This window comes from Gymnoscopelus microlampas, assembly GCF_963454915.1.
Source record: "Gymnoscopelus microlampas genome assembly, chromosome: 11".
Taxonomy (NCBI): domain Eukaryota; kingdom Metazoa; phylum Chordata; class Actinopteri; order Myctophiformes; family Myctophidae; genus Gymnoscopelus; species Gymnoscopelus microlampas.
The window spans coordinates 35,261,607-35,276,230 of NC_139948.1; the positions used below are offsets into that span (position 1 = coordinate 35,261,607).

General features: G+C 41.4%; 1 protein-coding gene across 1 annotated transcript in view; it reads right to left on the bottom strand.

Annotated features, from left to right (window-relative positions):
• usp31 (ubiquitin specific peptidase 31) overlaps nucleotides 1-9,809 on the bottom strand; it is a 31,928-nt gene extending 22,119 nt beyond the window's left edge. The window contains exons 1-8 of the mRNA XM_084071030.1: nucleotides 8,779-9,809; nucleotides 8,130-8,264; nucleotides 6,122-6,216; nucleotides 5,932-6,024; nucleotides 2,545-2,680; nucleotides 1,963-2,110; nucleotides 1,691-1,871; nucleotides 590-701 (exon numbers count right to left, since the gene is read on the bottom strand). Of these exons, the coding sequence (XP_083927156.1) occupies nucleotides 590-701; nucleotides 1,691-1,871; nucleotides 1,963-2,110; nucleotides 2,545-2,680; nucleotides 5,932-6,024; nucleotides 6,122-6,216; nucleotides 8,130-8,264; nucleotides 8,779-9,318 (1,440 nt within the window). The 5' untranslated portion in view covers nucleotides 9,319-9,809. The remainder of the gene's footprint in view (nucleotides 1-589; nucleotides 702-1,690; nucleotides 1,872-1,962; nucleotides 2,111-2,544; nucleotides 2,681-5,931; nucleotides 6,025-6,121; nucleotides 6,217-8,129; nucleotides 8,265-8,778) is intronic.
• Nucleotides 9,810-14,624: the final 4,815 nt, after the last annotated feature.

A 14,624-nucleotide genomic window follows, 5' to 3' on the forward strand; every position in this document is an offset into this window, starting at 1 on the left:
TTAATGGTGTGCGTGAGGAATTAATAGCGTCTATGCATTATCTAACGTTCTGTGTGTGCTGGGGCTGTATGCTCACAGAAAGTGCTTTGGGGATATGTATACAGTGGAGAGAAAGAGAGAGATAAACGGTAAAGGGAACGGTTATTGAATTGTACCATTAAGGAATCTGTATTTACGTCATTAAGGAATCGGTAAAATCTTAAAGGTTCACAGACCTAAGGCTGGAGGGACATTTAAGGTGTAAGAATAGCTGCACCACAGTCACCATATCAACCTTTCTGAAAGAGGCATTTCATACTGCCCCAGCCCCACCCCAAAATGTCTTGCTTGTGCAAGATGAGAAGGCACCTAACCAGCCACCCCTTCACCGCATCTGCAAATACAATACTCATAAATCTTACTGTGACATTTCATTTTGAATAACCTTTGTTATTAAGCAACTGGGTGCTGATTGAAGCCCCTGAATCCCTTTGTATTGGTAAAATAATTAGAATACAACTGAAATAGTGAGGATTGTTTGCATTCACTGTGATGAATTGTTTAATCTGTATTCCTGGATAAGGCAAGGACTGCCTCATCCTCTTATTACCTGAATGTAGACTCCAGGCCTCAAGAGATGACGCATTTTCTCCAAGATCTCCTTCTGCAGAGCATCCCAGGTCACGGTACGCTCCATGTACAGCACAAATGGCAGACCAAATCTGAAATAACATTGTGTTCTTAGGTAAGTAAGACCTGTTAACCACTTTAAGCCTGGTGTCCCTATTTTTAGGCTAATTACTAATTTGTTATTCATTTTAAAAATCGGCAAGCTCACAGCTTGTAGATCGGCCGTGTTCGCTAGTATAATATGGGGCTTAGGTGGTTAACGGATATCAATGCCTATAGAAAAGCAGGAGCATTTTAAGCGGTTCTTCCTTCGAAATATTTAAGTACTTGACAAAACAAGTCTCAATCTTGTGAACATGCAAATAAAACAAAAAAGTGATAAAAGTATAAATTCCTGAGCCTAGTGAGGCGTGAATTCATTTTGTGATAAAGAGATACTTCTGACACTCAAAATTGTATAAAACAATTGGGAAATCACTTCTCCCAGTAGTAGAGGATATTTGGTGCTTGTTCTGAAATAGAACTGGTAATACCACCCATCCCTATACGTGATACATGGAGACACAATGTAATTAAATTCATGGAGCTTGGGTCCCTAACTAATTGAGAGAGATTTGTGCAGCCTTATTTTTAGCTTGCATAATACTTGATGAAACTCAATTAATGACAGAGTTGCAGTTTGTCATAGACCAGCAGCCACAGTAATGCAGTGGCCAGACATGTCACATGCCAGACAATGACATACAGTACACAGTAAAAGTCACGACTAAACCTAGTATGCCTTGATCCTTTGGACTGAGCATAGGTTCGTAATGAAGTCTACAAAGGAAAAAGGAAAAATATGCTTGTCATAGCACTATCAATGTTTGACTGATGACTATGGAGGCCTCTACACGTTTGCAGCATTTCAGTCCAAGAAATGTTTCGCCACGGGGACAATAAAGTATACCGTATCCCCTGAAATGTGAATACAGTCGCCTCACAAAACAGCTTATTTTTCACTGGATCCCATCCAAATCCATGCTAAGTCAACCACTGAGGTCCAGTGGGGGACAGTGACTGCTCTGAGATGCAATAGTACCTCCGTCCTTGGTGTCCAGTGCAGGCTCGGTTGCAGACCAAAAGAATCATCTTCTCTGGTCCCACGTTCTTGTTGGGTGATGCTGTAACAGGAGTCATCGCCCCCTGCATGAACGATGGCGTCCTGCCGAGTTCATTTGCATACTTCAAGTTGTTCTGATTCAAGTTCGCGAGGAGGCTTCCTGGGTGATAAGAGGAAACAGGCTTTGATACTTCGACCTGTACTAACACAAAAGGAAGAGTACTTTACAGTAAAATTTATGTAGCAGAAACCTCTTTTAGTGCGAATGCCCTCCAGTCGAAAGGTCTCCGGCGTCTCAAAGGCAAAGATCGAATCGCTCTCCTGAATGATGTCAAGATCGTCGTCATCGTCACAAAAGGAACGATGAAAACCGTCATAGTACATTTCGGTCAAAACAAACTGAAAGGGGGAGAAAGCAAACAGGTCGACACCAAATTTAACACGTTATATTGGTGGATCTTATGTTCAACAGCTATCGCTGGCTTGCAGACTTGAACTATTTTGTTTTGTAGGGCCTGGGGTTATCCTCCACCTCCTGCAGGTACATCTCTCCCTTTTCAGAGGGAGGGAGTAACACATTGACACACTTGTCTACTATGCCTGCTTCCCTGCATTCCATTTTGATTCCAAGTGTGTGTATAGTATATACTGTATAGTACAGACAGACAGACAGACAGAAACACATACATAACCAAACACTATTTGTTCACAGACATTAATATGGAGTATAGCACAGAGGTTCGTATCCTTCCTGGCTGTGGGAATGCTGAACTAACACTGTGTGTAACCTAGTATTACTGCAGCGTGACTGATAAGAGGGTTGGAAAAGGCACCTGGTCCATGGGGATCTTGGTCTCGCGTGACACAGCATCTCTCAGCCGGTAGACAGTGCTGTTCAGAGGCACTGCCACTCCAATCCGCATGCAATGAGAGTACTTCCCCTGGTAGACGACCGTCACATACAGGGGCCTGAGGGAGAGAGTTAATCCTTGCTTTTAATCAGCCTTTGAATGCAGTCTGTGCAGGCCAATCCTAACGCAGGAGGCTACATCCTTATGTAATTTGGAAACTGAATCTGATTGTGAGCCAACTCTGAGTGTGTTTAGCAGTTGACATGATTACAACCTACAAAGCAAATCAGCATATGTGTATACAATTTGAAAGCGGAACTTCATATTAATGGGGCGCTATCAGACAATTATATGAGTCACAAATGTATTACTAGGGTGCCAAATCCTGCCTGTAACAATAGCACTGAACCTAAAGCGTTAGTGATGCCATTTAATTATAGTGCCTCCACATGGCCAACTGGGGTAACAGGCCTATTTGTTGTTAAACAAATAATCGAGACATCGGCACATACTGTAATAATAATGATTACACACTAATAAAAAGATTATAATGATGATATTTAAGTGATGAAATGTCAAGTCACATTTCTCTTGTGCAGCTTATTATTGTGTGTTCATAGAGCTTAATGTCCAGTCCTATACAACGGGAGTTATAGGTCTTCTTTCCTTATAGCCTAATTAAAAAAGCAACCCAATGAAAAAATATGGTTTCTGGCAATGGAGAGAAAATTAGAGCCAGTTTCAATGCATTATTATGTAATTTATCAGAATTGCTAGAGGAGTAGTGACATGAACTGTAAGTGTGGTGCAACTCATAATTTGCCCTCATCCTTTCAGTCTTTAATTAGTCATGGGGCACCATGAAGAACAATAATCTGTCCTGAGCCAGTGGCGTACTGCTTTAAAATGTCATCACTGTGAAATGCCATGATGGCAGTGAGCTCAACCTTTGCTGTCAAAATGACATTTTTGTCTTTAGCCTGCACCACTCATGTCACAACGACTTTTCGATGCTCAGAACAAGACCTGCTAGGTCTACAACTGGATAGACTAGAGCTGGATTTTACAAAAGATACAATACAATATGTGAATATTTGTATACAGTGCTTCAATTGTGGCAACTCTGGCTACAGCACTTGTTTTGTGCATCTGACCTGAATAAACTAGGCCGAGTTTCCCAAAACCATTGAGAGAGTAAACGTCCTCCTTACATACTAAATAAATGAACGATCCAAAAATGTATCAGAGAATATTTCACATCAAACTATTCGTTTGGTGATGCCTCGTTTATAGAAGTTGATGCTTTTAGTTAGTTGCTGTGAAAATGGACCTCGTTTTATGTTTTATTGCTGCGGAATATTTGCGTTCTGTGTGCATGTACTCATGACACAAACACCAGTTTGAATTCATGCCACACAATAAACACTCCCGCAGCGAAAGGACAGTCTATCACTCTTTTATTCATGAAGGGAGGAAATGTAAGCTTAGTATAGAACTGCTTTTGAGAAGACCAGTGCTAGTTGTTTAAAAAGGAATAATCATAATGCAGCGCCAATAGCTTTCAGACCAGTTTCAAAGCAATTACCCACACCACAACCTAACCCATTTTAAGGCAGTGTGAAAATATTAGAAATCATTGATAAACATGTTGAATGTTGGGTAATGACAAAGGTACTAAATACTGCAACTAAATACCCTTGCTTGGCCATTGGCCAAAACCCTTCATTTCCATAACTATATGTAATATACTGTATCTTTTAACAGGCAGAACCATGGTAGATTTTACATCTGACCTTAAAAAATGAAAAATAACGAAAGAAAAACAAAGAATTATTGCTTTAACCCATTAAAACCGGGAAAGCACCCGTGTCATTTTATACTTTGTCTATTCAAAAATAGCAGATACAAGTTTATAGCGTGTCACTTCGTGCCGCACTATGATCTTGTAGATCTGCTATTTTAGAAAAATCATGAAAATGGGTGCAAATCTTTGAATATATAAATGTTTTAAAGCTAAACTTTTATTTTTAACTCAAATCTTTGCTTCTGGGGGTCCCTGCTGGAACAAAATATTTTGAGATAGGGGTCCGCGGCCAAATACATATCATTTTGGGGGTCCTTGATATTGACCTTTTGAGCACCACTGATATAGCAACATACGTTTTTCAATTAGGATTTAGAAGACATTCGCAGAATCGGCCTCAGGTCTTAATGGGTGAACCAAGCATAGCAGGTGGAACTAAAGCTGCTCCCATGCGTAGACACATGACTTTACACTTCCTTTCCCTTTATATTCTGTTTATAATGTACCAAGCAATCCCCACGAAATACAAATGTGGGCCTAGTAGTAGTACTGTTGAAATGTGCATAAACCAGTTACTTTGGAGGTTATTAATGCTTCAATCACAAACCATTGAGCTGTTGTAGTAGAGCTCAAGAAACAGGGCAAAGGGCAAAAGGAAAATGACATTAAATGCATACATAGTGTGATTCACATACAACAGCCTGGGGACGCCCACCCACATGCACTTGAATGTAAGTGCAATAAAGAGGGGTGCTATTCCTAACAGCTGTATAAAAGAACCACTGTTCATATTTTAAGTCTACCGCTATCCACAACCCTTGTCAAAATGTACTCCTTCAGTGAATCAGAATGCAAAATATGACCTACTTCAAGACCAAAAAGTGCACTATAGAAGTGTATGTATAACGGTATACACAGTATGTACGTAGAATGCCCATCAAATGTAACCGTCCAACACATCCGATAGAGCCAAGGATGCACCCCATCAATTCTAAATGCCCTTATAAAAGATATTCATGGTGCAGACTCCAGGCCAATACCATGAATATAATACTGTATATTCAGAGTCCAAAACCCAAACCAATAATTACAGACTTGCTTAAGCCTGTTAACTGGTTTGTCCCTTTACTTCATGGATCTCGCACTCGTGAAACTCCAGCCAGTCAATAACAACTAGAATATACGGCAGGCATGTCAAAACCTGTGAAGTGAGCATTAGAGCCAGACACATTTATCGGTTTGGCTGATATATTGGCTTTTTTGGGTCTTTTTTGATGACAATTATGCAGTCAGTGTGTTCTGTGCAGAACTTCAAACTTTAAAATACTTTGAAATATAAATGTTACAAAATAGCAAATCCACATGCTCACAACTTATGCAGATCGGGCATTTCTTTTAATGTTGAATAGGGCGTAGGTGGTTAAATAAAATGACTTCTTTCTCCCCAGTAACGGATGGTCTAGGACTCAAAAATCACAATTGGACCCATAAATCTGGCATTGGTCGGGCTTTAGAGAGCATGCATCACTATCAGGTCCCACATTAGAGTGAAGGCCATCACTCACCTTGTGTGTGGTAACGGGATGGGTAAGGAGATGCACAGGAAAGGATCAAAGGTATTGCTCTGCTTCTGGCAGTGCGGGCAAGTGAGTGAAGACCTGTTGGAAGCAAAGTAGAACCTCACAATGTTGGCAGAGAGAGATATAACAAGGCCATAGTAGTGCCAGAATACTTTTCTGTGGAGGGGAAACTCACCTGTACTGTGCCTGAAACAGTTCTTGCACAAATGACCCAGCAGAGAGGGGAGGAGATGGTCCCTCCAGACTTCGGTCATCCTCTTCTACTGGTGGCTAAAGGGTTAAGAAGAAAAAGAGATTTTATATTAAACGGCAGTCGGCAGAGTTCATATGAGCCAGTCATGCTGATGTAAGATGCAGAGGTTACAGCGAAAAACATGACGACATTCAATACGCATTTGTACGTTGCGATTGAGTCCGTAAGCCGTTTGGTTTCTGTCCCAGTGAGGAATGGAAAGTTGTGGTTGCTCTCTTTCAACCAGCAAATAAACCCCCCAGATTTATAGGCCAAAAACAACAAAAGGACTCTGAAATAAACACGGCCCCCTATTATCTGACATTTGATCCCCACCACATTAGTTGACAAGAGACACAGGCCTATTGCCACGCCTATGGGCCAGGGCAGCGTCCATCAGTGGGGGGGGGGGGGGTTGAATGGGAGGAGTAGGACGGAGGCACTACATCCTCCTAGTAGGGGCTCCTAACAGTCAGGTGAGCCGGTAGCATACAACAGCAGTCACAACAGGTTCATCTGGCATCACGACTAAATTGAAGGAAAAAAGGGGGTATAAATAATTGGCTACTCTAATAGAAATAGAGGCATAACATGAAGAAGTGGTACTAGGCTGCACGACAAGTAGCCAAAACAAAATATTACACATAGATTGAACGTTCGCAAAACCGTAGTTTCAGAAACAAGTATTAACTGAGCTTACACAGGTCAAATTGACTGAGCAATCCAATCCTGCATCATCGCCAGCCCACCAAATGAGAACGTGGCCACTTAAAAACAGGAAGCACTTCTCTTACCCCCTTACCTTATTAGGCCGAATTAACACTATTATTCTCCCAAAGTTTATGTAGGTCTTTCAATCCCTTCCAATTCCAGTTTTGGGACTTGCGTTACATGTACACTTAATTCAATATATAGATTGCCTCAATTTAACTTCTTGCACCAGACCTATCTTACTCCTTCCATATTACATGGGTATAATCCCAAAATGTCAGCCCTTTGTTTTAGATACAGGTACAGCAGAAGGTTGTGAACACGTTGTTCACTCTACTTGGCAGTGTAACAAGTTTATAATCCTTTTGGCAAGGAATATGTGATGCATTATCAGCAATCCATGGGATTTCATTTCCAAGAGATCTAGAAATATGCCTGTTGGGCAACTTTATCCATTAAGTTCACAGAAATCTTATTGGCTATCGGCAAAAATGCATAGCAATGAAATGGCCAGAGCCTTTTCTGGAAGTTTTGGACAACCGCCTATCTGACCGACTCGACAACGGCACTGCACTCCCGCGGATCGAACGGTTCTCAAGATACGTGGATTACAGAAGTACGTAGGTACAGAGATTGCATTTATTGTAAGATTTGCCATAAGCTAAGATTATTTTAGTAATTTCATTTTCATTAATTAATTACTAATAATTAGACAACATAAGCTAATCCTCTGAAACAAGGCAATGTGGCAGTGTGAAGCTTATTCTCAAGTTTCTTTTTCACAAGCAAAACATTATTCATGTGAGCTATTGTGGGGACCACACTAAATTGACCCTACTTTTATACTAACTTACTATCCCACAGTAGCATTCAGTCCACCTTATATTTCAGGGACTCGGAAAGGCATTGGTAACATAATACAGCCAGTGGCTTGGACTGCAGTGTATCCAGAATAGGGAGTCAATTTGAATCTTTCTACGACCTACCTCTGAAGTGCAAGAGAGTGACTGACCAAGTACACAGGACAAATTAGGGCTGGGCGATATGACTTCAAATCAATATCATGAATATTTCAAAACTTTTGCTTCGATTACGAAGAAGATTAATTTTTTATTGATTTGTTGATATATTAGAAATGAAAACAATATACAGTATATATATTAAAAAGATTGCTTTTCAATGAATCGATTCACCTACATATCAGTTTAAATGGCCAGCCGTGGGACAAATCTCAGTTTACCTTGATGGAGGGTCTGATGTTGGGGTTGACCGTGTTGAGGTCCTCATGCACTCTGTCCAGCAGCCATAGCAGAAATTCTTGGGCGTCATGCTGAGCATTCCCTCTGTACTGCAAGCAGCTTTTTGACACAGCATTCTGCAACAAAACAACATCCCTCCTCTCAAATCACACTGCTTGTGATGTCAAAAATGTCAGTGCAATTTCTCTTTTGTATTTGCAAGGCATTAGGCCTGTACTTGCAGGGCAAGATCTTAACCACATGAACCCTGGCGTTCCTATTCTAGGGCGAACATTCTGTGATAATAGTCAATCTACAAGCTCAAGTGTGTCGTGTTGTGACTCGCTGTGATCTTGTAAATCTGCTATTTTCACAGAAAGGATGTAGTGCATAGGGAAATACTGGCAGACCTAGTATAGACCCCTGGAGGTCTATACAATAAGGTTAAGTGGTTGATTACCAGCATTTGATACAAAATCATGTCCCAGTAGTATTGTTATCATAAGATATTTGTAGATATACAATGTGTAATAACATTCTAGCAGTAATTGTATTTGTATTAACAAGATCATAATTCCCAACTATCACTATCACATTTGAAAGCAGTGTACCAGTTGGGTGATACTTATCTCCACTACTACTAATACTTACTTTGAAATCTCTGCTATGCTGAGGGGTATATTCAAAAGTCCACAATGCACGTACAAGTCCAGACAGCTGTTCTGTCACCTCTCCACTAGCCGGGGCACCTTTCCTCTGGAGGTGTAGGCCTAAACCATTTGGCTTTGGTCTATTCTCCTCGCCCATCTCCTCAGCCTTGTACTGTTCCAGAACCAAATACTCGGCGAAGAGTTCAGTATTGCTTAGGCACTGCAGAATTGCATTCATGAAACAGGTGTTCCCGTGGTTCTTGAGCCCCGAGACCCCAGGTACCTTCTCCCCAGGTAGGAAGACCCCGATGTCTCCATCCTCCACAGCAGGCGGATCTTTGCTTCCAGTCTTGGTATAAGTAGTGAATCCCCCATCGTCTTTCTCATCCTCTGGCTGTACTTCGGATGAGAAGTGAGACAACGTTGACAAGGTCCTCAGCACTCTGCTCATAAAACTACTCACAGAGCGCACTGAACCCCGCCTAAAGAGCTTCTTGCTGAAGCTCGACTTCTTGTCCTTGCTTGCAGATTTACAAGACATGTTTGAGCCCCTCCAAAAATTGCACAACTACTCGCGCAATATCACGAAGACGTCCTCCTGTGCGGTATCAGGAGCAGAGCCATCGTTATTGGCGTGTCTTGTGGTGGTCCATCATCATGTCAACACGGTAGATGGACGCTGGAGATGTTGCTGTTTCGTTGGCAGACCCCAGATCGTTGCAAGCTAGCGTTAGCTAACCTTGGCTAGCAGCATCTCTATCAAGGTGGCTCTTTGCAAAACATGTAGCTGACTTAGCTTTATTTGATCAACTTACAGCCAAGTAACATAACACAACGCTCACTGCAGCCGTGACTATGCTGGGTAACATTGCCCACCGTGCAAACTAAGCGACTTGTACACATCAGCCGAGGTTCTGTTACTTGTTTTGCAGCTTGTTTCCTTCACTCTAAAGTTACCTTATTGCCTGTGTAACGCTGTGCCTCCCCGCGGCAGCAATCATCAACACTGTCTCGCAGAGAAGCTAATAGGCAGCTAGCTAGCAGTGCAGCGTTAGCTACGCTGCTAACGCTGCAATAACAACAAGAGCCACACACAGTGTTGCCAGGGTTTGCGAGAGATTTAAGCAACCAGGTCTAGGAAAGCAAGCCCAAAAGAGGCAGGCACTGTCTGGTTATTTGAAAATAGCCGATCTGCAAGCTTACAACGCTTCGCATTGTAGATCTGCTATTTTCAAAACTTGGAAACAATTTGACATTTTAACAACACAAATCTTGTATGGGGGTCCCTGGCATAAAATGTTTTCAGATGGGGGTCCGCAGACAAATAGGGGGTTCTTGAAAATGTTTGAGAACCACTGGTTTGAACAGCAATAGGAAACGAGCCCAAATAAGCAACTACACTTTAGAAACAAGCCATCATCATGATTTGTGTGCATGGGGATCTCATCTTAAACAGCTCATTGCTTAATGAGTCTTCCAGTTTAGTAGACCTTGTATTGTGAATTTGTACTTCCATGTAATGTTGTTAGCATGTCTTACTAAATAAAGTACATAAATCAATCAAAGCCCAAAAAAACGCAACTACCAATAATTACAACTTAAGCAACTTTACAGAAAAACAAGCCCAAAGTCGCTTAAAGTAAGCCGACATGGCAACACTGCATGGTGTTGACGTCCAGGTCTGAGTGGTATTTCAAAACAAGGGTCGTTATGACAAACATAACTCATTCTAAAACAAAAAAAACAAACAGCTGCGTCGTTATACATTACTATAAACCACGGACATAAATGATATTTTCACACCGGTTCTATTCACTATTCCCTATTCACTTCTTCACATGTGACCTGAGAGTTAATTATCATTCCAAGCAGCTATATCCTATACTTTAATTTTGACAAGGAAGATTTGGTTTGGAAGTCTGGTTTGGTTTTCCCTCTTTTATTTTTCTTCTTGATGATTGATGTACATTTATTTACCGCTTTTACATTAAAGGTCGAATCATTTAATCAGAAAATAAATTCCCTTTTGAACGATATTTTAAAGAAATCTATATAATGTTGGTCACTTCCGGTTGTACCGTTTACTGATTTGCTGCAGGGGGCAGCATGTGTTCAGAATTCAGATGTATGGTTTCTCTTTATTTTGTCCATAATTCTCAAAATGCATTAAGATCCTGCAAATCACAAACAGATACAGAAGCCAGGATAAATGCTCTCCATTGCATTGAAATAATTTTAAGTGATCTATTTTGGGGCCATAAAGGCAAAGCAACAATCTATAAATCTATTTATATTAAAACCACACATTCTAGATGACAAAATGATATAGTAGCTAATTCCTATAGGTATCAAGAAGACTCACCTCAAAACCAACTCACCTCAGAGGTAGGAATACTCACCTCGGAAGACTCACCTCAGAGGTAGGAATACTCACCCCCAAGATTTTCGGGGGGTAGGAACACTCACCCCATGACCTGAGAACACTCACCTCGGAAGACTCACCTCAGAGGTAGGAATACTCACCCCAATGTTTAAAAAAAGACTCTTCCGATATCAACCGATACCGACATATGCGGTACCATATCTTTTCACCAAAAGTCAACTAATTGTCAGGTAACAACATCACATATCTAATCAAATAAAATAGCTATAATATCAATGTAATATCTAATAAATATCAAATACATCTAATATGTATACAGTGATGTTAGGTTTTTTCACTAACCCTCCCCCCCCCCATAAAAACAAATAATAATACAAAAATATTTTTAATCAAAAAATATTTTTTATCAAAAAATATTTGTTATCAAAAAATATTTTTTATCAAAACTTTTTTTTTTATCTGTGAAATATTTTCGCGGACCCCCTGGCTATGCGTCGCGGACCCCCAGGGGTCCGCGGACCCCACTTTGAGAACCGTGGCATTACACCATTGAGTTTTTCTGGGTGAGTTTTCCTACCCCCGGGGGGAGTATTCCTACCCCTGAGGTGAGTGTTCCGAGGTGAGTGTTCTCAGGTCCTGAGGTGAGTTTACCCACCCCCCGGGGTGACTGTTCCTACCCCCGAGGTGAGTATTCCTTTTTCAGTTGAGGTGAGTTTGTCTTGAGGTGAGTCTTCTTGTATTCATCCTATATAGTTGCTGTCTATCTGGGAATGGGAGAGGTATAATGGATAATTATAATTCATATAAATGTTAATATAAATACAATCAACGAGGTAAAGGTGTCTAAAAAATGTCTTTCTCTTCAACAGAGGCCAACTGGAGTCTCTCCTAGTTTGCTCTTAAATTAAATATGATGTGAAGCAACTGGCTGAGATACTTTGACAAAATGAACAGAGGCAGGGTACTTAGTATGAGTGAACAGCAAACTATCAGTGTCTGTGTGCCCTCAGAATCCTTCAATTATTGAGATGGATGGAGTTCTGTTTGACCTCAAGACTGAAGTGCATGACCATTATAAACATAGGGAGATTTAGAGCAGAAAATGTTTTGTGGCAGGGACCCTCAGAAGAAAAGATTTGTGTTAAAAAAATATATATTTTAAATGATTATTATTTTATTCTTTTCAAAAATAGTTGCTCAATAAGCTCACAACGCATCGCAGAGCTATATTGACTAATTTAGCTGGGGACCCCCTGGAACCCCTACAAGGACCGTGGGGTCCCCAAACCCACTCTGAGAACCACTGGTTTAGAGACTTATTACATTCTTGAAAGAAAATGAGAGAGAGAGAACTAAAAAGAGGTCCTTTAGTTTGGCTTCACATTGTGATTATAGGCAGCTATGTCTGAATGAAACCTTCACTGCATATTCTTTTCAGGCCTTGTAAATCTGCATTTCTATATCACCTTTTATCATTAAGTTCTTTAAAAAAGAGAGAGAGAGAAAGTGAGAGAAGGAGAGATGAAAGTTTGAGAGTTTTTCTAAAAGATGTCATTAGTTATGCTTCACATTATGATGATGGCATCTGGAGATAGAGTGTGCTCATACTGGTAGCAAATGAAACCTTCACAGCATATTATTTTCAGGCCTTGTAAATCTGCATATCTATAGCACCTTTTATCTAAAGCAGCTTTATTTGTAAAGTGTGTGTGTGTGTGTGTGTGTGTGTGTGTGTGTGTGTGTGTGTGTGTGTGTGTGTGTGTGTGTGTGTGTGTGTGTGTGTGTGTGTGTGTGTGTGTGTGTGTGTGTGTGTGTGTGTGTGTGTGTGTGTGTGTGTGTGTGTGTGTGTGTGTGTGTGTGTGTGTGTGTGTTTACATTCAACCATTCACACACCAGTGGTGGAGGCAACCGTAGAAGGCACCAACCCTGCTCAATAGATGCAGTGGGTGGTTCAGTGTCTTGCTCAAGGATGCTTCGACACAAAGCCAGGAGGAGCCACTATAGCACCTTGTGATGTGACTATCAACAAGAGTCTTATAGAGTCTTATAATGCCATGGCCTCATTTTTCAAACTTTAAGCATTGATAGCCAGATATAGGAGTGCAGTGCATGTGATTGGTCAACTTTTGAGGGGGCACATACAGATAAACCCTGTATGGCTTGGTCATATAGAGCCACACCTTAAACATAATTGTACAGTGTAGCTTAATGGTTAGTGGTTAGATGATTAGATACATGACCATGAGCAAATGTACAAATAACTTGCCCGGCCTTTTATTAGGATTCCTTAAGCTTAAATGTATACTCTCTGATTTATTTACTAAATATAGCGAGAATACAAGAACGGTCGCACCAAATCACGCTCGCCACAGTCAAATCCGGTGACGTCAGAACGGTCGGACCCACAAATCCGGCGACCTCGGAACAGTCGGACCCATCAGGTATTTCTGGCCACGTTTGACGTCTAGTGGGTACCGAGGGAGAAGGTGGGATGATTTACGATTTTTTTCCCCTATTGGTATGTAACTCGAACACCGCTGAGTCGGCTGAAGTGGACTTCGCCACGTTCGGCACGGAGACTCGCTCGTCTGAGCTCGCTCGGCGGTGCCTCTCGTGGCTCAAGTTCGCTTCAGGCGGCGCACCTCCGTTGTTGTAACATTTTTTTGCCTAACTACTTCCCAGCTTAATGTTAGGGGCTGTAGTCTGTTCTCACCAAGCGGAGCGAGCGAGTGTTCCGGGCGAGCGTTCTGCACCGGTGGGGCCGCTAGCCGCTGGGGGTGGCCGGTCCGCAAAAAAAATGCGGGCGAGCGTGTTTTGGGGAGAGCGTTCCAGTTACAGCGATGGTGTCGTTTGCCATGATGCAACGTGATGTTAACTTCAAAATCAGTTCCCGTTGTTGACAACATCATACAGTGTATACATTAGATTTTGGAATCGTTTGCTTAAGTAATGATACATGAAAGGGTATATCAGCTCATAGACACAAGGCCGTAGTCCGAAAGCCATGGATCAGCACACCAGTGTCAATATTGTGCTGTAGTGTATTATGGCTATGCTACCACAGTTTCATAAGTATTGTTTACTGTATGATTAGAAAGCCAAGAAAATGAAAACTACTTTGTTACTAACAGCAGTTGGTGGCCGTTGCTAGGTTACAGGTAAGGTAAATACGGTTGATGCACTCAGAGTGCTGTGGCACTCATTAGCATGCCTATCAGCCAATGCGAGGTCAGAGCTAACTGTGGTGTAGGCTATCATTTGATGGTCTGCAACCTGGACACATCATGTTTTATTGACTCTGCCTTGTCTGCTTGATCTTTGAAAGAAAGAAAAAAAACATTTCTCTCACATTTATGCCAGTGTGCCAGTGATTACCCTTCCCCGTGCCAATGATGGCACCCATGCCTAATGTTGCTTACCCCTATACTATCTATATTCGTTAAATTTCATGATTTTATTAATAT